Source organism: Quercus suber, unplaced genomic scaffold (assembly GCF_002906115.3).
Source record: "Quercus suber isolate HL8 unplaced genomic scaffold, Cork oak 2.0 scaffold_304, whole genome shotgun sequence".
NCBI classification, from domain to species: domain Eukaryota; kingdom Viridiplantae; phylum Streptophyta; class Magnoliopsida; order Fagales; family Fagaceae; genus Quercus; species Quercus suber.
Genome location: NW_027069760.1, coordinates 517,103 through 540,209, shown reverse-complemented (window position 1 = coordinate 540,209; position 23,107 = coordinate 517,103). Strand labels below are relative to the sequence as shown.

Genomic DNA, 23,107 nt, shown 5'->3' with positions numbered 1-23,107 from the left:
GATTGGGGGGGGGGGGCAGTTCTTTTGCAGGGCTTTTATATATAAAATATATATATATATATATATAGAGAGAGAGAGAGAGAGAGAGAGAGAGAGAAGAAATTTACGCCAAATTAAAGTAGAAGAACATACCATGAGAGTTAACAAAAGAGAGATTATTATTAGAACAACAAAAGGAAACTGTTATTGCTTTCTTTTTCTACATTTACATATATTGCACACTATCACCCTTTTCTTCCCCTTGCACAAACTTGAAACAAGGGATCAACTTTGGTTAAACGCGGATTGTGGACAATCGTTTTACAAATCGAATGAAATTTTCGTCCCTATCCAGCATGCTGATCCTCACATACTTTGGGCCAACCCCAAAGTGTTTTCCCCCTCTAGTCAAAATTTTATGGTCTCTTAGGAAGGTTTCGCAGTCCTCTATATCTTTTTCACATTTTAACCATGCGAAAGCTGCAAAGGGTGTAGAAAAAATATGAGTGTAAAATTATGTAAATTTACAAATTTGCTACAATAACTATGTATATTTATACTTGCACTATTTATTTTGCATTTTTTATATTATTTTTTTTATGTATTCTGAAGATAAAAGAAAAAAAGTGAATGATCATTGTTATATGTGAAGAAAAAAAATAATTAAAAAAATCAAGAAAAATTAATATTTTAATAAAATGTACTATAAAATAAATAATCTGATGTGTAATGTTTTGAAAAATGTTAATGTAAAATTGAAAAAATAGATTCTTGTGCTAAAATATACAGAAATTTTTGCAATAGCGGATACGAATGCTCTTACCAGGCTGAGGCTCGGAGACTTGATTGAAAAATGTGCAAAATGCAGGCGGAAATTTAGGCAAACTAAACATTCCGCTGTGCTCCACTGCCTCTCTCAACAACTTCCACCTCTCTGCCATATTGTGGTAGCTGAAGTCGAAAAAGGTTTCACCTACTTCTGAGTCGTCAACATGTTCATAGGTGTCAGAGATAGCTTTCAGAACCTTAGCTGCTCGAATTTGTGAATCCTTGGACACGCCTATGGTGTTGAGCTCAACAAACTTAGTCATTCTTTTTGCAACCTCTTTGTCCTTAACAATAGCCCAACTAGGAAATTTAAAAGCAAAAGCATTAGAAATTGTTAGAATTACATAGTTGAATGATTAAAGTTACCATTCTCAATAGTTTAAGCTTTTGGGTAATTAGTAATCTAACATGGTATTAAAACAAGAGGTCTTATGTTCGATCTTTGTCTCCTCCACTCTACTTTTTATTTAAATCCCACATATTGGGCCTCACCAATTAAAAGGAAGTCTGAACCCACACGTGAGAGGTGTGTTAGAATTATGTAACTTAATGATTAAATTTATCATTTCCCATCAGCCTAAACTTTTGGGGCAATCGGTAATTTAACAAAATTAAAACCAGTGCAACACATATGACTTGCATTACAGAACAAAGAATTAGCAAAAACCAATTATACAGCTATTAATATGATTATCTTGATATGATCAACTTACCCAATCCGCATTCCTGCATGGCCCGTGCTCTTTGAGACTGTAAACAACATGAGTTCATGGTCTGCAGGGGAAGAAATAGGAGTATATTGCGGCCAATAGTAGGCGAGGTCATGAAGCAATGTGCCCTTATTTCTATTAACCACTGAATGCCTTGCAGTCCCGTCAGGGTTGTTAGGAGATGTAACTAGTTCAATGTAAGGCCCCTCTTTGCTGAAGTTATGCGCCTCACCAGCCCATTTGTAAAGGCCCGACTTTAGGCAATCCGTCATAGACGGGTAGGACTGCAAGTAATTTGAAACTCAATTATAAATTGATACATCTTATAGATGTTATTTTCTAGTAGGCAGTTACAAATAAGTTCTTTGTTTTAAAAGAATGAAGAATCAAACAAATGTAGATTTTTCAGCATTCAGAATACCAAACCAAGCTAGAAATCTAATATCTTAGGCAAATTTTTAAAATTCCTCCGCTTTGACATTAGCTAGGACCTTATGAAACTGGTTATTAACTAATTATTATGAACAAATGGTATCAAAGTTCAGGGTGGTGTGCAGTGAAAGTGGCCAGGTATTCAGGATCGCTGCCCTAGAGAGAACAAAGCAAGCCAAAAGAGCCCACACAAACGATCAAGAAAAATTCCTAGCAAAGGAGTGTTGCCAATGGTGTGCTAGATCATGGTGAAACTCGCAGTTCCAATGGGCAGGAATGTACGAGCTGGTTCCCATGGATGAGCATGCGAGGTTGACACATGGTTCCCATTGATGGCGTGCAGAAGGCCCATGGATGATGTTTTGATGGAAAAAGGTCATAGGCAAAGGAGAGTTAGTAGAACTTGTTCTTGGTGCATAGAAAGACAGAGACTCACAAGTAAGGGAGAAATTGTTGAGAATACACATATAAGTGAAATCTCACATTGAATAAGAATAACAAAAATGAGTGGCTAATATAACACAATTGGACTCAAACTCATAGGTTTAAGTCTTTTGTGTTAGGTGGTATCTCTATATGTTATATCAACTACTCAGTTGGCATCTTAGTACAAAGAAGATAAGGTATCTGTGTCATATATTATCCCAAGTCATAAGGGTTAGTGAGGATACAGCTGTCTAAGACAGACTATGGCTTACAGTCTACTCTAAAATCTGCGAGGTCTGTGTTTCTTAGGGGACAAAGAAAGGTGAAAAAGATACGGACTTGTTGTACCATGTCCTTTTGAATTCTATGTATGTGGACTGGATCATGACAGTCATCAAAGAAATTGGCACTAATACTATGTTCCTAATGCAATTTCCTGCTATACTAAGCATGCTAGAAAAGTAGTGTGCAGACAGTGCATATGACACAATCACACAACCCATTCAACCAAAAAGATTTTGCTATCATGCTATGCAATATAGTTGACTTGTTGTTAATAAGGGTAATTTGACTTTCCAAGTTCAAGAACATTTAAGGAATGCCTTCTTTTAAACGGTTCTTATACATCTGAAAGTACAAAGTGTATTTGAATAACCATTTGAAAGGTAAATTTTTAATAATATTCATCCAATCAAGTTTGGCACATGCAAGTTTGCAATCCCATGTGCATTGTGAGGATTTGTTGAATGCTGTGTTTGGTAAATGTGTCAGTGCGCATTAGCGCAAGCGTGAGGAAGAAAGAAAAGAAGATAGGGAAAGTATAAACGAAGTGCGTGGAAAATAATTGAGATGCCAAAGTAGAGTATTAGAAAATTAATTAAGAGTTGAAAAATCTTGATAGTGCTGCAGAAACAAATAGCATGATATTATAAATATGTTGGTCAAGGTCAACAATCTAATACAATGCCATTAGTGAAAAGAAATATAAGCATGCCCACCTTGTAAAGGTGATTAAATTAATCATGATCATGATCAAAGTGATTATATTAACCATAATTAAAAGCACAGGAGTAAACCTTTAAGTTCATTGGTATTAAACATTCTCTTTGAATAGATTCTCTAACAATCATAACACCAAGTTGCTAAAATATCAAACTCAAGACGATTAAATTAAGCAACAATATTAAACCAATAAAGAATAGTAATAAATGAAAATCCTTTATGCCACACTCGATATTTAAGAGTATGTTCCACCATTTACGTTCTTTTTTTTTCTTTTTCTTATAAAGTAACGAAAGTTTATGGTTTTTTTTTTTTTAGAGATATAACTATTTATTATCAAACCAAAACACGAATCAGTTTTTGGTGTAGACGAGAATTGAACCCTATATTTCTTATACACCCATCACCAGAAACGGAACCAGGACTCGAACTTTGGGGGGGGGGGGGGGGTGGGGGGGGGGGCACAAAGTCTTTTGTTTGAGGATTTTAGAAATTGGGATATCAATGCTAGAGAAGGCAAGGTGACAATATCATTATTGGTTTTTCTTCTTTTTCTTTTTCTTTTTCTTTTGAAAAAAACTATATTTTCCCATAATCTACAAATCAAGAAACCATACCTCAGGCAATTGTGGAGTCACCGATGGACCCAAGGAAGAAGGCTGGAGCGTTTGTAATTTATTTGGTTAGGGATTTGTGATTTGTAATTGTTTATTAGTATTTTGTTGTTGTTATAGACTAGATATGTTATTTGTTTGTTGGTAATTTGGGTTTGTCTAAAAGTTTTCATTATTATCTAGATTTATAAATCGTTTGCTGGTGTTTTGGTTTACCTAAAGGTTTATCTTGGTATTCTTAGTACAACTGAGCAAAAGAAATGGTCAAATATTTTTTTTTTTTTTTTTTTTGGTTTTCATTTGTCAATTTGTAAAACTTTTCTGGGAGGGGGGCCAAGAATAAATATTAAGGGTCAAGATCTAAAATTTACTAATATATTTTTTTTTCAAAAATTGAGGGGGGCCCAATCCCATGATAGGTTCATCACTACCCATCAAAAATTTTACCAGTTAAATTAACTAGAACTCACAACGAAAGTTTATGGTATTAAAAATATATACCATATACATTATTTATTGCAATTAGTGGAATATAAAGTAAGACACTACAAATGGGACGATGAATTTTTATCATGTTGATTGCTTTTTATCATTAGGCTAAGACACCATTCGACTTTTGGTGTAAGTGTAGTTCGAACTCCAAACTTCTTATTTGAAGATGGGAGACTTTTTCAAATGAGCTAAACTAAAATCCACGATTAGATTTTTATTCTGTAACAATATAGTTTAACAACATATGCCCTTAGGGTTTTACTAACATATGCCTTTTGAGCATATATTAACAAATTATTTTAGGAAATTTTTTATAGAAAAATGAAAAGTGACTAATTTTTTTGACAATTTTTTTAGTTTATCATAAAAAGTTTCTTAAAATAAATTATTAATGTATGCCCAAAGGGGCATACATTAACCGAACCCTAATATGAATACATTAACCGAACCCTAATATGAATACATTAACCGAACCCTAATATGAATACGACACTTACCGAATAGTAAGGGGCTTGAGATACCACACTTATTGGTTCAGATGCATCACTCGGAGCGAGAGCAAAGAGAGCAGCTAGATAGAGCTGAGATGAACCTGTACCAACAACAATGTGACGACCATCTGTGACAGCATTACCAACAACTTTGTGTAACCTGACCACCTGCTTAGCAAACTCAGGCTCCAAAAACCAGCAAATGTTGCTGATATCGGAAAAGTAGCTCATGTACTGCCACCCTGGGATCACAACTGTGGTTTTGTCCCCCATTTGTTGCCAATATTTTTCATACATTGTCGGATCACCGCTGTTGAAATAACGTTATAAAATTAACATCTTTTAAGACAATGTATGTTGGCCATCATATATAGTTATTATTATATTATTACCATGGTACATTGTAGAAATAAATTAATATTAATTAAGAACAAGTTTACAAATCAACATCTTTTAAGACAATGTATGTTGGCCATCATATATAGTTATTATTATATTATTACCATGGTACATTTTAGAAATAAATTAATATTAATTCAGAACAAGTTTACAAATCCAACAAGTACTCTTTGCAATTGGTCAGCCTAGACAGTCCACCATAAAAATCTCAAATGGTCCAATGGCACCAATCAATTTGTTAGAGAAGAGAACTACCTACCTACTAATCATAAGAAAACAAAAACAAGAAAGAGAAAAGTCACCTCCCCAATAGAAACAGCCGAAATTGAAAAGACATTTTAATGGCAAGATTATTTTGTGAAAAATGTCACTTCTAGCTCTTGCTAAGTGAAAAAGACTGTACACAGCAATTTGGATCTGAATTTACTTGTTAGGGGTAGGTGTGAGGATGGCAGCAATGTGGGACCCTATCTATCACATCTAACTTAAGATCAATATGATGTTAATACATTATTTCTACCTAAGAAATCTTAGTTTACATTGTGCTCGTAAGTAAGATTTCCTTTATAAACTAAACAACTTATAAATGTCTACAAGGTAAGATTTATATTAGGGCAAATGTTAACAAGCACTGTGCGTTAAATATCATTCAAAATAAATAAATAAATGTTCGATATATGGTCCACTAAGTGGTAGATCTAGACAATCCCACCTTTTTTCTTTTTTTTCTATATATGACTAACAAAGGGCCTTAAAAGCTTGGGCGGCCAAAAAGTTCTGAGATTTCAAACACCCACGGAGCAGCACTAAAGTTTGAGTCTTTACATCACACCAAAGGCCTAACCGCCTAAAGGTGTCTGCATGCAGTGTGTGTACAAAGCCACATGCCTCCCTCAGTCATCTATCTACTTCTAAGCCAGACTTATAGTGACTTGTGCAGTTGTGCCTGCTTTGATATGTGCACATTGGGGTCTCCAACTATCTTATATATATATATATATATATTATGTTTTTGTTCATGGATGTTAATGTGCACTTCTTAAAAAAAAGCTTCAACAGAATCCAGGAAATAATAAAAGTCAAAAGTTGATAAAATTATAGAATTTAAGTTAAAAGTGGCTCGATTTCTTAAAAAGATGCATAATTATGTCTCTAATTAAAGGGTAACTTTGTGCACTGGCTCGATTTCCTAAAAAGATGCATAATTATGTCTCTAATTAAAAGGGAACTTTGTGCACTTGTTAAGGAAGCTTTAAAAAGGTCATATTTGAATTAGAACCAGTAAAAACTAATAAAAATTCTCTTACACAAGACACCCTAACACTGTTTGTGCAATTTTGAAGTCCACAACTTAGGTAAATTACATAATGATGATGCTGTTGGTCAAATGTCAATGAGCACCACCTATGTTGCATATTAGAATCTAGCAAATAGTAACAGTAGCAGTCTAGCACCACCACCCACTCCCTTCAACTTTGGAACAGAGATATGACAAAACAAGAGTCCTCGGTTGCAAAAGGATCCTGAGTTCCCAGGCCAAAGACTAACATGCACCATGGAAAATCTCAAATTATAGAAGGAACTGTCTTTGTCCCGCAAGAAAGTTAAGGGCTGATTTGGTCTGTATTCTATTTTTAATATTTTTTAAAAATATATGTAAATAAAAAAATATATATTTAAAAATATTATTGTTTAAAAATTGAAAACATATATTTCAACTCTACGACCCAATACTCTACCGATAAAAAGTAAGTTACCGTAGCCCACGTTTTGGAATCCCAGCAGGACTAGGACTGCACAGAGCTAGCAGTGTTGCCAATAACAATACTGTAATAAAAACAATAATTACTTCCCTGACCAATTGAGAAATATCACTGACAACATTTCAGGTTTCTGACATAGTAGGAGACCCTTGGATTTTTGCAGCTCTCATTGCTTACCTAAAAGCTGCTCATTTGGTATGAATTTACACTTATGCCCCTGAATTTTTTTTTTTTTTTTTTGGCCCACTTGCTGGCTCTTTTAGTGAGCAAACACTTGCTAAAACTATCATCAAATAGTTTCCTTACGAATTTTTCATGAAGTGAAAAAAAAGAACAAAAAGACAAAAAAGAGCTAACTTGGTGATGTAATTGATAACAAAGAACTACAAGGGAGGTTAATGAGAGTTCAGGGCAAGTATTCCACAAGTTAAGATATATAAAGTATAAACTGAAAATAAAAAGAAACGGAGTGTTGCACTTACTGATCGAGATTGATAATTCTCTCCCCGCTATCCTGAGCTTCAGCCAGAGTAGTAATGGAAGAAAGAGGAGAAGACACAGACAAGCGAGTCCTTTGTGTAACTTGGTCTTTCTCGGATTCAAAACCGAACCAATTAAGGCCCTGTTCCCTCTCGAACACACTCCTCAGGATGAAACTCACATTCAAAGCTAAAGAAAGTACGAAGAAGTGCCTCATTGAGAAAACACTGGCAATTTGTACCATTGAAAAGTAAGAAACAGAGTAGTAAAACAGAGTATTGGAAGAAAATCAGAAACAGAGTAAGAAAACAGAGTATTGGAACAATGAATGCAAGGAAGTGAAACAGTGATCTTGATATTTATAGCGAAGCCCAGAACATGGAAACAAAAAAATTGAATTGACAAATGGACGGCAGGGAAGTTATTGCATGCAAATGGTTGGTGGTGAGCGTTATTGAAATTTTTTAAAAAATATTTTTTTGACTGATCTAGTTGAAGAAACAGAAAATGAAACCAATCTAGACAAAATTGTGAAACGGAAAGTTAGTAGGAGGTTTTAAAACTTGGGAACTTGGAATTGGACTCTGAAACCCTGAAAAACTGACAGGTAATCTCTCAGATTCCTAGGGTTTCTAGAGCCTCTGTGCATGCAAACCCCCAATGTTCTATAATTTTGAAACTCTGCCCTCAGCTACCCAGTAAAGATTTTCATAGAAACATTCAAGTTATTGAAATAGTTGGCAAAAAAAAAGCACAAAACAAAAACAAGTTGAAAGAACATCAATAACCAGCATGTTAATTCCTATGAAATTCGCTGAAACAATCACAAAATGAAAACAACACAAAACACAAAAACAGAAAACAAAATCACAAATCCTAATACATTTGCATGCTTTACTAGGAAAGACCAAAAGAAAGAAAACCCAGAAGCGAAAAACAGTGTAAAAAACTAAAATGTAACAAGAGGGTACTATGGATTATGGAACACCGAACACACTCCTTGGAAGACTTCCCAACATGAGACTTCTCTCTGGAATCAAGAAATTACAAAGAAAAATCGCAGTTTTCCGATGTGTAGATCTTGAAACAATAAACACTCCCACTAGGCTTGATTTCACTGTTCTATATTTATGTACAAGCAAAATATTTATTTATATTATATGTATATATATATATAATATATATACTATATTATATACTATATACTACTCTATTATACTATGGGAGCTACGAGAAAAAGGAAGGGTTTTGAAAGAAAAAGCTGCTCTTTTATATGCTCTGTATTGCTCTGCATTGTTCAGTTTACTTTTCTTTTTTCTTTTCTTCTCAATAAATTTAGCTTTTCGCTTTTTCCTCTTTGTTCTATCGGAATACTGTGAATTTTATTTGGATTGAAAAGCAACTATTACATCTGGGAGAAAAGCTTGTTATTTTTTTTTTTTTTTATGAACTAGAAAAGCTTGTTAGAAGTAACAAGAACTCTCTTAAATTTAAGTTTCTATTAAAATCTTATCAGATTTTTTTTATGTTTTTGGATGAATAAATCTTATCTTTTTTGAGTTGTGAGCATTTTGAGTTTTGATTTGGATGGGAATTAAAGAAGAGAGAGATTCAGATAGCGAATAGTGTGAGAGAGAAGTACGGGTTTTCTGGTTAACCCAATTTTGTCAGCAGTTGATTTTTGAACTTTTTGCTACCTCAAAAAAAAAAAAAAAATCTGATTACCATTTTTATTTTTTTTGAGCAAATCTTTCTGATTAACTTATATTGTACGCTTTTTTTTCTTCTCTCCGTCTGTCTCTCTCTTTTCTCTTAATTATATTTGTCACCTTTTATAGGTTATTTTCGTTTGTACTCTCGTACTTTTGGTTAAGAAGAAGAGAAATTATATATACTATTTACAAGAGGATTTTTCTTTTTAGATTTGATTTTTATGTGATTTAAAAATACTTTTAAACTTTAAATTTAACAAGAAAAAAACTTGAGGATAACCTGGTAAAAATATATCTCCAACTCCATTTAAAATACCTACAAAATAGAATACTCTCCTATTAATTCATATCTTCAAAACAAACTTATCCAAAATTAAAAATAAAAAAAGAAATTATGACACTAGACCAAAAAAAAAGCCCCATGACAAGCGCAAAGTGCGTGTGATGAGGCGAATACTCTATAATAATGTTAATATGAAACTGATGAGTTTAAATTAAAGAAGTAGTGACCATTCTTGATCTCATCTTTTAACGGTTTATTCTTTTCATGAATATGCTTAGACAATTGTCTCAATGAATAAAAAGATTTGTTATGTTATTTTACCTCAACAAAACAAAATTAAAAAAATAATTAAAAAAATTTAAAAAAAATAATAATTTTATGCACCCAGACGTTAAGAATATACCAACTATAAAAACCAATTTCATTTATTAAAACAATAACAAGATAAATATGCTTAAAAGATTGTCTCGGGAAAGAATAACTGTTATCTTCTCTAGCCTCAGTAACAAAATTTTTATTTTTTAGGGAATGTTATGTGCCAACGGTAGACGTCACAAGCATAACAACTATAGGCATTACGAATGTACCAACTATAAACTCGAACTTCTTTTATTAAAATTAACTTGTCCAGGCTTATAAAGGAAAGAAACTTATGTTGCATTTTCTTCGCACTTCATATTGATGATCGCATCTAAATATAACTTATCAATTATGTTGGCTAACTCCATCACAAATTTTTTTGTAATCTTTGGATTTTGAAATTGTATGTGCATTGTGATAATGAGACTAAAAGTTGAAGGTTTTGTTCAATATGCTAGAATGAAGACCACATTAAGCAGGATCAAGATTTACTCCTGCTAGCTTTGATAAAAACTCCCGGTAGAGTCTTGTTAGACACTTGGTCAACCAAGAACATATTATAAAAATTTAGAGATTTGCTTCCACAATAGTTTTGTGTGGCCTTCTCAAGCCTAAACCCTACATGTATAAAACCTTATTTTCAACCCTAATTTCATGAGAAAGAAGATTGCCACAAAACAATAAAGAGAAACTTAGAGAGAGCTTTTTTCTTTGTCTTAAAACCTCTTCCATTTATCATCCTTGAAAGGTTGAGTGCTCCAATCACAAAGATCATCTTTATTGTGTTAGAAGTGTTGCTAAAACCATAAAGATGTCACAAATCTTTCAAGAAGCCCCGAAGTAACCGAGATATCTATTTTGCAGCCAGCAAATAGACTTGTAGCATCAAGTTGCTATAAAAGAACAAGGTTGGAGTCTGCAGTTGCTAACAGGAGCACGAAGCTTGAGTACAAGGTCTAACTACTAGTATGGAAATTCTTATTAGTATAGTCTATATTGCAACAACTTTCATTGTGGAATTAATGATTTGGGCTTGGCCTTGGAGTGCTTTTAGGCTTTAGCATTTGGGTTTTCACTTCGTGGTATTTGTATGCATGTGTTGGTGATTTAATTTTGTTACTATTTAATATTTATCCATTAATAACTAATTAACTACTTAGACATGATTTTGATTAATTGGTTAAAATTGGTAGTAAGTCAATCTATACTTCTATAGGTCTAAATGCGTTTTTCATCTCGGGATACAAGAAGAATTCCAAGGTCAAATGCTCTCCAAGCTTGAAGGAAAGTTGAGCAAAGGACCCTAAGCACTCTAATCGAACAGCAAACTTGAAGTTTAGCTTGAAAGAGAAAACCTAGTGGAGGAGGAATACCAAGTAGATATCGATTGAGGGAGAAACACTGATTGACAAGCATGTTGATGGGGTTTTCACTTTTCAGCTCTTCTCCTTTCACTAATGCTATGTTTGGAAGTTTTGAGAGAGAGGAGAGTAAAGGGAAGTAGAGGGAAGGAGAGCAGTGGAGAGGAGAGTAGAGGGAAATGGTTATTCTCTACCTTGTTTTAATGTTTTTAAAATTAAGTAAGGGAGAGGGGAATAATTAGTCTTTTCATTTGTAATTTTGTTAATATGATAAGGGTAAATTTGATATTTCATTTGGTCAAGCATTTTTATGCTCCACTCTCCTTCCAAATCTCTCCAATTTTGGGGAATTAAAAATGAAGGGTTAGAAGTAGTTCAAACCCCTCCAAACCTCTCTAAATCTTTCCCCCTCCTTCCTTAAAAAACATCCAAACAAGGTAATTAAATTACTCTCCCTCCCTCAACTCTACTCCCCCTCCTCCCAACATCCAAACATAGCATAACTTATGCCTATGAATCCAACAATTGTCACAATAGACTGTCGAGAATAACAAAAGACCGTTGATCTATGGTCAAGTTAAGCTTATTATAAGTATTGAGATTTGAGAAGAATATGGATCCATTTTGGGCAAAAGTTCAAATGGCTTTGTTGTAGTTGGCAGTTCAAATGTTGAAAAGGAAATGACTTCTCAAATATCATATTGGAAGGAACGCGCTGAATGTTATTAATCCTATTCGTTGTTCCCAATGGTCTATCCAACCATAATAGTACATGTTTTTGGTAGTTTTTAAACTCTTTTTTCTGTTGGCTAGCTGAACATGTCCTTAGAACATTTATATCAATTCATGCAAAAAATTCTGTTTATTTTAGTATAAGAATTTATTTTTTCTATTTTATATAATAACTTTTCAAAATATTCTACATTAGATTATCTATTTTACACTACATTACATTAAAATATCAATTTTTCTTGATTTTTTTAATTGTTTTTCTTTCATCACATACAATAACCACCATCCACTTTCTTCTTTCAACTTCAGGATACGTAAAAAAAAGAATAAAAAACTATATGCAAAGCGAATAATGTTAATGTAAATTTACACATTTTTAGCTTAACTAGTATGAGTGGTTTGGGGGTTGAATATGTAAAATTGATATCTTTTCTATTTTACACTGATTCAAGCAAATGCTCTTAGAAAAGCTAATTTTTTGGCTAACCTCAATGTCCAATAGGCCTCTTGTTGTTTTAAGCATAGTGAAAGGATTTTCCTATTCTCACTTCCTTGCTCCATTATGAGAGCATATGTGGGAGATGAGTTCCTTCCTCTCCGTTAGTTTCGTTTACATAGATTCCATTATTAAGTGGAGAAAAGAAAAAATGGTTGACAAAAGCTAGACATGTTATGCATAATAAAAATAGGGTTTTACTAACATTTGCCCTTAGTTTATTCATTAATAAACTATGTTAGAAAAAATTTTATAGGAAAATGAAAAAATCACTAACTTTCTTTTTACTGCTTTTTCAATTTCTTATAAAAAGTTTCCTAAAATAAATGATTAATGTATGCCCTAAACCGGAATGATAACAATATTATGAACACATCTAATTTTACAAGTTATTGAAATGGTCAATTGTGACTAATAAAAAAAAAGTAGGGAAAAATTATTCATCACCTAAAGTTGATCACTTCAACATGTTGTAAAATTAGTTGTATTCCTAGATTTATTCTATACAAAAAGATTAAATAATGTAAATTGTAATTTAAAATAAAACCGCAGCCATTCCTATTCGCAGCATTTGGGAAACTTGTTGCAAGTTTGAATAGACAACAATTTTGTAGTGGATTACAAGGGGGCATCAACAAATTTCTTTGTTTTTTCGTCACTAAGCACAAGAGCTCTCTGGCTTGGGATGAGAAAGTGGTGAGTCACAAATAGAAAGAGTGTTGGCCAAGCATTGACATTGATAAAAGGTAATATAATTATTAACATATAATTGTTTATTTAAATGGTCAACACATGATATTTAGTCAGACAATTATTTCCAATCATTGCAATTTGGTCTTTCTTCATTTCTAAGAACACATGGATCTCACTAAGTTGCTTTGCCTTTTCAAGGAGAAAAATTATGCATGTTTGAAAACTAAAGAACATTTATTCAATTAGATTAAATGGTATGAGTAGAAGATGCCAAAGAGATCGTAAAGTTACTTAATATTAGTGGAAGTCCCTTAATTTTATTTTAATTGAAAACTTCTTTTTGGTGGTATCATTTTGAGGTGATAAAACTTAAAGGCAATAATGGTGATACCAACAGTACACCTTCTATGGTGTGGTGTTAGGTATTTGGGGTTCGATATTTATCTAGGAAAAAATTCCTCAAAATAAATTTAGTATATTTATATGCACATACTAGTGTTCAGACTTCAGAGGCTTTTTTGTATTTATCTAATGAATGATGAAAATTTTAGAGGTTAAATCTAGAAAAGTCTTTGAACATGTGACTTATCTCATTTGAAAGGCCTTAACAGATATTCAAAGAATTGAAAACAATTTAAAAACCATAATTGATAATGCTACACGAATTAGAACAAATATAAGACATGAAAGTGTTGGAACTTACAAAGGGTGGGTGGAGGAAGGCAAGTACATGATTGATGTCGTGGAAGTTATAAGAAAACAATATGTTGCTTTCTGAGTGAAAAAAAGAAACTAAACACGTTAGAGAAGCAGTAGGTAAAGTTCGTATTTTTATTAATCTAAAAAACTAAATTGTCCATGAGACTATAATATGTTTAAATAGTAAAAGGAAAACCTAAGGCGACTAGAAAAACATCCAGAAACCCCTAATTTGCACTAATCACGTAATTAAAAATAGCAAAATTGAGATAATTGCGGAAATTGAAGCTACTGTCTCTACGAGACATTCCAAAATAGACGGAGTCTTATTTTGACTTTTAAAATAAAATTTATTAAGGAAAACAAATATTACTTAAAATAACAAAAACATTGTTTTGGGGGCCTTAACGAAGGAATTCACCTAAATTAAGGCGAACCTTGAGGAAAAGTCTCGAGTCTTGATCAAAATGTCATTTCCCTTTAACCCGCCAAATTTCATGCAATTCCAACATCGTCAAGGTGGTTGGAATTTTGACAAAGAGAAAAAGGAAGAAGAGGTTATTTTAAACAGATTACTGTGTGGTTTTTCAAAATTGATCTTCGAATTTTTATTACTAATATTTTTTCTTGGGGGTAATTTCACTCCCCTCTTTTGAGATTTTAGAAAATGACATTCCTACCAAAAATTAAAGAGAAAAAAAAAAAAAATCTCCCTTGACATCTGTTTGACCAAACCATGTTAAATCAATGTTAAAAATGTTGTGTAGTAACTTTCCCTTTGCTTAAGGGCAGCTTTTCAAAATTATCTTCCCTTTCAAAATTAAAATCCACTTATTTGAATTTCTAATTAAAGAGTATTTTAAAATATTTAGAATGACTTTTTCTTTTTCTTTTTCTTTTTTCAATAGGTAGTGGAGAGATTTGTCGTTACATGTCTTTTGGTGCTTGAAAAACTTTGAATTATTATTCTAAATTTATTAGTTATGTTTTTATTACTCACAATTAAAACTTTGGTAAAGAGAATCTTATAGAAATTAGAATATTTTGTTACTAATATAAACAGTATGAGAGGAAGTGTTATTTTCTTCAAACCTCAAAGGAAAGGAATGTAATTACTCTTTTTTTACTTTTTTAGCCCTTTTTTTTTTTTTTTTGACTTCATAAGTTTAGTTCGAGAATATTATGGAATATCTCATATGAAACTAATAAGAAAGTAGTATACTGTAGAATAAATTAAGTTTTAAATTTTTTTTTTGTTTATAGGAACCAAAAAAGAAAAGTAGAAAGGGATGACACAATAAAATTCCTAGAGAACAGGTTGCCTGAACCTCCAACTGATAGGTCCACAAAATCAGCACTATTTGGAAATCAAATTTGTGCATTCAAACCCCGGGACCATAGTATGTGTTTTTTGAGAGCTCAGTCATTGTAATCTCCTCCAGAAAATTTATCCTTGATTTCTGACCTTTGAGATCTCTCAGCATGCTGCAATTCAAGTCAAGTCACTTTCTGCCCCCAGCAGAAGTGGTCCATAATCTTGGAAGGAAAATGAAAAATGTCTGCATCACGATTCACCAAGGTGCACACATTAAGAAGATGGTCCTTCTCAACTTGTAGTCTTGTACGCACGCTAGCGGCTAAGCCAATCATTGTGGTTTCATGATGAAGTGAGCATTTCCTCAATGGACAAGATGTCCAACAATTTCATAAGTAAAAAAATTTTGTCGGTTTTAGGGTTTAATTGAGAACTAATAACAACTTGTTATCTAAGTTTTATTGTAAAATTGTTGTGCTTGTAGCACTACTCGATGTCCACTGTGCTACTAACACGTGGCATAATTCCATTCACTCCATTTTGTTGAAGATTTCAACATCATACTTTAATCTCTTCCAAGCCTTGACTAAATCAAAGTGATTGTCGGTGTCAATGACTCAATGTTAGGTCTAATTTTGTAATCCACGTTGTTGGTGAGAGAGAGTGAAAGTGGAGAGAGATAGAGAGAATGCAGATAAAATAAAATAAAATAAATGATTGGGAAATAAAAAGTGTTCCCAAAATGAAGGAGATATATTAAGAGGATTTGGAAAATTAATTATTGCTTTTTTTACTATAAAAAATACTCATAATTTAATTAATCTATTCTTATTCCTTAAAAAGAGAAATAAGGTTAAGATGGTAAATCAACTAAATTTTTCCCACTACCCTCACACTTCCCACTTCCTAGTCCCACTACCTCACGTTTCTAACCAAAAATAAGAAAGAAAGGCGACCTTCTCATAGCTTCAATAAAAAATAAATAAAGTAAAATAAAAAAACTACCAACGGTTCCCAAAAAAAAAAAAAAAAACTACTCACAGTACATAAAATTTAAATTTAAAAAAAAAAAAAAAAAAAAACTAGCCTGTAAGCAACTACTCACATTTGTATATATTAAGAGAATTCAGAGAGTTAGTTATTGCATTTTTTACTATAAAAAATATCCCTAATTTAATTAATCCATTCTTATTCCTTAAAAAGAGAAATAAGGTTAAGATGGTAAATCAACTAAAATTTTCCCACTTCCTAGCCCCACTATGCCACGTTTCTAACCAAAAATAAGAAAGAAAGGCTACCCACCCATGACTCCTATAATAAAAAAAAATAATAATAAAAACAAAAAAATATCAACGGTTCCAATAAAATAATTTTAAAAAAAAAAAAACACTAGCCTCTGAGTAACTACTCACATCATATAAAATTATTTCACCACAAATGCATAACACTCATCACACTCCTAAATTTTTTTTTGTGATTGAAAAATATATTAATTTCAAATTATAATTTATGTAAACTATTAACTTTTATTCAAAAAAAATAGAAGAGCCTCTAAGCTCGCGCTCACACGCATGCTTAGAGGCTAGTTTTATTTAAGGAGACCAATGTGTTTGTATTTGTTTCTCAAAAAACAAAAAGACCTAGATTTGATTCTTTCGAGAAAAAAAACCAAGATCCAATTGAATACAAAGTACTAGTGTAGTACAATAGTATAAAATGTAATAAAAGCTAGTATAATTGTATTAGAACACTAAAAACCCACCGAGAAGGGTAGTCTAGTGGTCTTGGCGTGAACACAAGAGTGCAGCGCTACTTAAGGTCCGATGTTTGAACCCCAATGGGCGGAACGTGGGAATTCTCTCCTGCAGCTAGCTCAAGGGTACTAGCCTTTTCGTGGGGCTAAAGTGAGGTCTGTTGTCAACTCGGACAGTAATAACTATAACTCAATTTAACATTCCCTAACGGGTAAGTACCCTAGTAGTCACACCTATGGGGTCCGCCACAATGATCACTCCTGCTCACCCATTTTTGTTCATAAAAAACACTAAAAACCTAGATAAACAAGTGGTAGCTACTAACCACTACCCAGTTAGGCGAGTTGGTTTCTCCCTAAGCACTTGGGATAACAAGGGGGAGTGGCTTTGAGATGTCGGGTTGTAGCATATATATTATATAAGTATTTTAACCATTGAATAATAATAATATGTGGTTTGGGCCTTGGACCCTTTAGCCTATATCATAGCGCCTATATCATAGCACTAGTTGTAGAAATAATGAAACTTTATTTATCCTATATAAAAAATACAAATTTATTTATTTATATATTTAAATCTATGAAATTGGACCTGTGGGGTCCGTGGGCCTGATAGCCTCAGTCCTTCATATAGCAGGCCCAAGGCCCATGCCGAGGAGCGCAAACTATTTCTGAGGAGGAAGGGGGGAGGCCTATTCTCTTGAATTCACGCCGAGGACACCTTGTCCTCGGCCTGACAAGAGTGATTTCGGGGAGTGGCTAACCCCAAGGTAAGCTGTCACTCTCACATTTAATGCACTCAACTAACCCCCCTGGCCGCATTAATGGAGAGGTAACCCCTTGGCAGGATAACGTTGGTCAGAGTGAGCCACTTGAGTATCGATAAAGCTTCTGATGGGATGGACGACCAGAGAAAAGGCGAATAGACAATCAACAGATGGAAGCAAAAGATAGGAAGATTAAAACTATAAAAGAAGAGCTAGTAAAGAAAATAAAGGGAAGGGGGAAAAAAGAAGGGCCTCCTCGGCCACAGGCCGAGGAGCATTCCCTCATTTGTAAGAAAATACTTAGCCATTTTTAAAGAGAAGTTTGGGCATGGTGATCAACGGCCAGCACCTAAGCCTTTCAGCCCACTCTCTATAAATGTATTGTCTGGGCTTGTTGGGCTGAAAACCCAACACTCAATTCAAATTGAGTCCTTACAATTGGCGCCGTCTGTGGGAAGGATTAGGGTGCTGGCCGGTGCACCAGGTAAACATTCCAAGTTATAATTATTTGTTTTACAGTAGATTGAAAAAGATGAGGTTCTAAGTTCTAAGTGTTTGTTTTACGGTAGATTGAAAAAGATAACGTTCCAAGTTATAAGTATTTGTTTCACAGCAGATTGAATAAGATAAGAGTTCTAAATTTTAAGTATTTATTGTAAAAAAAAAAAAAACAACAACAACAACGAAAGAGAAAAACAAAAGATCTTGATATTATTAATTCAAACGTAGAAAAATTACATATTACAATCAGAGGCTCAGGTAGGCCTGTGTTACAAGCAAATTTACAAGCTAATAGCCACCTGCTATTTCTAGCTATTCCTACAATCAGAGGCCCAGGTGAAGCCGCCCCAAGGGAGAACTAGCCGGAGGGAAGTGTCAACTCGTGCTTTTATTTGGCACCAAGAGAATGGGAGAGCTTGACACAAGGTGGAGGAGGTGAAGGACAATCATGCCCTCAGGCCCCCAACCATTCCCTCCTCGGCTGGGCAGAGCTGGAACAAAGAGAGGAGCGGACGCAGGGGCTCGGGGACCCTCCCCCGTGATGTTCCCTCGATTCTCTCCATTCCGCTCGAGTGTTGGCCATTGGGGACGGCAACACTCGAGCACCGCCCATGAGGTGAATTCATGCGCCTTCCTCGTCGGGGGTGTGCTCCGAGGAAAGACGTGAGGTTCTTTAACAACACCCCTCTGGGATACCTCGGAGGGCACCATCAGGATTACGCCTAGACTCTGCCGCACCGAAAGCCCAGTGGGGGCTGCGGCCATACCGGTTCTTTTCAGTCCCGGCAACAATTCCGGCGGGGTTGTTAAAAGGGCATGTGAAGTTGGAAGGAGATGTTTTGCTCTGGTTGCGTTGAGAGATTCATGGGTTGTGGGGTAACCATCTACTTACTTTATATAGGGGATAGAAGTTTGGTGAGAATTAATTCATGCAGAATTCAAGAAGGGTATTATCAGCTGGATCAGTAATGAAGTCCCCAATTTCCAAGGAGGCCACGGACGGTTGGACTCGTGTCAATTTACGAGGGCATTAATGAAGGCGCGTTTCGTGCACCGGAGCGTCAAGCGCGGAATACGAACAGGCAAAGGGCGCTTCATGAATGAAAAAGATGGGGCCTCGAGTTAGAGATGAGATCAATGCCACGTGTAAAGATCCTAATCTGACGTAAAGAGTAATCATCTCCAATAAAGCGATCTGAGGGCAAATCCCTAATGAGAAAAGAATTGAAGTGGTAGACAGAGCCAAGGTATTGCATGGTCCTCGACCCAAACCTATGGTAAAACTACACACACCGATTATATTCAATATTTATAGAAAAGAATTGAAGTGGTAGACAGACCAGGTATTGCATGGTCTCGGACCCAAACCTATGGTAAAACTAACGATATATTCAATATTTAGAAAAGAATTGAAGTGGTAGACAGAGCCAAGGTATGATGGTCCTCGGACCCAACCTATGGTAAAACTACCACCGATTATCATTTAGAAAAATGAAGTGGTAGACAGACGTATGCATGGTCCGACCAACCTATGGACACGATTAATATAGAAAAGAATGTTCAATAGGTCATTCTCGACCGAACCTTGGGAAACTAATACACGAACACTGCATAGCAAAGTGTTGCATGGTCCTCGGACCCAAACCTATAGAAAACTAAATAAGTATTATGCATTACCTGGGCAGTATATGGTCTTCGGACTCGAACCCATAAAGAAAATAACTGCTCTGAGAAAAGCCAAAGCGTTACTCAATGTCAGGCGATAATACAACCTTTCGGTTTATATTTGGATGATAACAGATGGTCCCGTGATGCCAACTCCAGAATGGAATACAAATATTGAGTAGAATACAATAGCAAAACGAGCAAAATAAAGTATCATTAAATGAAAGCAAAATCTCAAGTATTCGATTCAAAAAGAAAGTACACGACTCCCTTACAATGCCACTGAGGCAGGAAACGAGATAGTATCAAAGAAAAAAAATAATAATAATAAACAAAACTATCCTAGGCCGTATACTAGTTCCTTCAACTCAGTAGGAAAATCAAAAAGCTAGGGCCAAAGCTCAACAGCTAGGTCTCTAAAAGTCCGTCGGAGGACTGGCCACGTCTTGAGGTCTTTCCTGACCCTCGGTTACGACTTCCCCACGCTATCCGGGGTCCGACTTCCTCGGATGGTGGACCAATTAACGGAGCATCCTCGGCGGTCTTGTCTTGACTTTCAACCGATGGTAAGGAAGACTCCCCCTCAGGAGCAGCAGGCGTAACCTCGCGAATGGCAGTAGGGTAATATACCCTATCTTCCCTTCTAAGATCAGACGAGGCATCAATCCCTGCTTGGTTGAGGGCTTCATGCCAAGTTTGAGAGCAATAATGCCTGCACACAGCAGGAACTTGAGCCCGAAGGGTGGCTTCAGTCTTAGCCACCCCTTCGGTGAAAGCCTCTTCTTTTGCCTCATCCACAGAGCGCTCAGCGTCTGTCTTTGCAAAAATTGCCTCGTCTCTGGCTCTCACAGCCTCGTCCCTGGCGTACTCGGCAACACCTTTGTCGTGGAATGCTTTGGTCAAACTTCCCTTCATGTAGGAAATGTCCTCTTTGGCTTTCTGTAATTGACTTTCAACCTCTTGCAAGTGGACAGTTTGATCCTCAACTTGCTTCCTGGCCACGGATAGGTCAGAAACAGCAGTATCCCTAGCCTTCGCCATTTCTGCCAGATCCTCGGTCGCCTTTTTCAGGTCGGCCTCAGATCTCTTAAGAGTTTTAGCCGCTTCTAGGAACTTATCGCGCTCTTGCGCCAAGGCGTGACTATGGTCGCCAACCTCTTCGCCCAACCTAAAAAGGGCCTGGATAGCCTGCCAGCAAAAACAAGCAGCTTTATAAAGAGAAACAAAAGTACTAAGCAACAAAAATTTCTAGTAAAAAGAATGGTTGCCAAAGGACCTACCATGCCTAAATATTTCTTAAGGTCGAAGACAACCTCTACCCCACTCATTTTCTCCAACTCAGCCATGTCAATGGGAAGAAGAAGAGATTTCTCTAGGGCCTCGGCTACGAGAGCCCCCTCGTCTCCTTGAGACTCTCGTATTGACGCGTTATCCATTAGGGGCTGGTCATGGAGCATAGCAGCAGGCAGCCATGCTTGGGCCTGGGGCTGCTGGATGACCTTCTTGCCTTTCTTTTGATCACCAAGCTTCAACTGCTTTGGGGGTCTACGAGTCTTACCCTCCTCGGGCGAAGAATGAGATTTGCTCCCATCCATTGGATCCTTACCCTTAGAAAGTCTTTTCCTTTTCGGATCAGGGGACTCAGTAGAAGGGGCAGCTATTATAGGGGCGGATGATGACCTGGTTTGCACGATTGGAACCTGGGACTGAGGTGCTGGGGGCTGGGATTGTAACTCCCCTGGCACATCTTTCTTGGAACCACCTTCGAGTAGGTCAAGAAGATTGGTCCGGGGCTGCCTCTTTAAACCCATCTCGGCTTGGGTACCAACACTTAAAGACTGAAGATCGGCTTCGGATAAGTGAGGATCCCCTAGGTCACCGGGAGGATCCTCGGGCTGATCAGCTAAGTCGAATACACTATACTCGTCCTCGAAGGAGCTCAATTCAACCACCTCCCTTGCTTTCTTAGGCGGTCCTTTCTCGGCCACCGTTACTTGCTGGGATGAAGAGGGACCTGATAGCGGAACACCTTCAGGTATGTAAGACCCCCCAATAAAAGAGAAACCGCTCTCCACCACGGTAATCTGTGTAAGCCGAGGATCACGAGCTCTAATTACGTGCTGCGGAACAGGAAAGGACATTTGAGCTGGGTCACACCCGAGGATTTTATGAGCAGCTCTGACTTGGTTGTCAGATTCGTTCAAGAAAAGTTCCGACCTGAGAACGGTCTCCAAATCCGCTTTGTTGACCAGGTGGAAGTGACGTGCAAAGGCGTGTGGATCTGTGAAAAGAAAAGTGAAATTATTATGATTAGTCAACCAAGTTGAGTATGTAGGTATAAAACGCAAAGGCACTGAAACCTAAATTATCTTGTACTTCGGACGCCCTACCTGGCTTCCCCTCTACGGTTGGGCAATGAAAGCCGTCGTGCCATTCTCCCGACACTATGAGGAAATCTTGGTTCAACCCCTTATTGGAGTCAGGAAGACACTGGATAAGACGAACCCTATCGTCCCTTGTCTTCATGTAATACGTCTTACCCCTCAGGTGATGAAGATTATAACACCAATTCACATCATGGTGAGTCAGTCTCAGCCCCATTTTCTCATTCAGGGTATCTACACACCCTAGTATCCTAAACACATTCACAGCACACTGAGTGGGGAACGTGGTGCCGTCAAAAATTTAATGTGGGCACCCATTAATTCTCGAAACGCTAAAAACGCGCATCGGGCAGTCAAGAAGCCGCCAGCATCAGTATAAACTAAAGTGAGGCCATTCGTCCAGTGGATCCGCATGCATCAAAACCCTCCTCCCCGTTCGAGGAAACGTACAGCAGGGTTTTGAGGGGCTATTGTGGGGTCCGTGGGCCTGATAGCCTCAGTCCTTCATATAGCAGGCCCAAGGCCCATGCCGAGGAGCGCAAACTATTTCTGAGGAGGAAGGGGGAGGCTATTCTCTTGAATTCACGCCGAGGACACCTTGTCCTCGGCCTGACAAGAGTGATTTCGGGAGTGGCTAACCCCAAGGTAAGCTGTCACTCTCACATTTAATGCACTCAACTAACCCCCCTGGCCGCATTAATGGAGAGGTAACCCCTTGGCAGGATAACGTTGGTCAGAGTGAGCCACTTGAGTATCGATAAAGCTTCTGA

General features: G+C 36.2%; 2 protein-coding genes across 4 annotated transcripts; both read right to left on the bottom strand.

Annotated features, from left to right (window-relative positions):
- Window positions 1-136: 136 nt before the first annotated feature.
- On the bottom strand, window positions 137-14,096 carry LOC111990404 (tryptophan aminotransferase-related protein 2). 3 transcript variants are annotated; one of them, XM_065782508.1, is made up of 7 exons: window positions 13,957-14,096; window positions 9,609-9,644; window positions 7,619-7,843; window positions 4,981-5,284; window positions 1,521-1,801; window positions 803-1,107; window positions 137-459 (listed from the first exon to the last, which is right to left on the bottom strand). In XM_065782508.1, the coding sequence occupies exons 1-7, from the start codon at window positions 13,983-13,985 to the stop codon at window positions 275-277; spliced, it is 1,365 nt and encodes a 454-aa protein (XP_065638580.1). In that variant the 5' UTR covers window positions 13,986-14,096; the 3' UTR covers window positions 137-274. The 3 variants fall into 3 exon arrangements, with proteins under 3 accessions (XP_065638580.1, XP_023877945.1, XP_023877946.1); XM_024022177.2 differs by lacking the exon at window positions 9,609-9,644; XM_024022178.2 differs by lacking the exons at window positions 9,609-9,644; window positions 13,957-14,096 and adding an exon at window positions 8,588-8,767.
- A 6,963-nt stretch (window positions 14,097-21,059) lies between these two features.
- On the bottom strand, window positions 21,060-22,554 carry LOC136071342 (uncharacterized). The gene is made up of 2 exons (XM_065782507.1): window positions 22,344-22,554; window positions 21,060-22,234 (listed from the first exon to the last, which is right to left on the bottom strand). The coding sequence occupies exons 1-2, from the start codon at window positions 22,552-22,554 to the stop codon at window positions 21,060-21,062; spliced, it is 1,386 nt and encodes a 461-aa protein (XP_065638579.1).
- Between the last annotated feature and the right edge of the window lie 553 nt (window positions 22,555-23,107).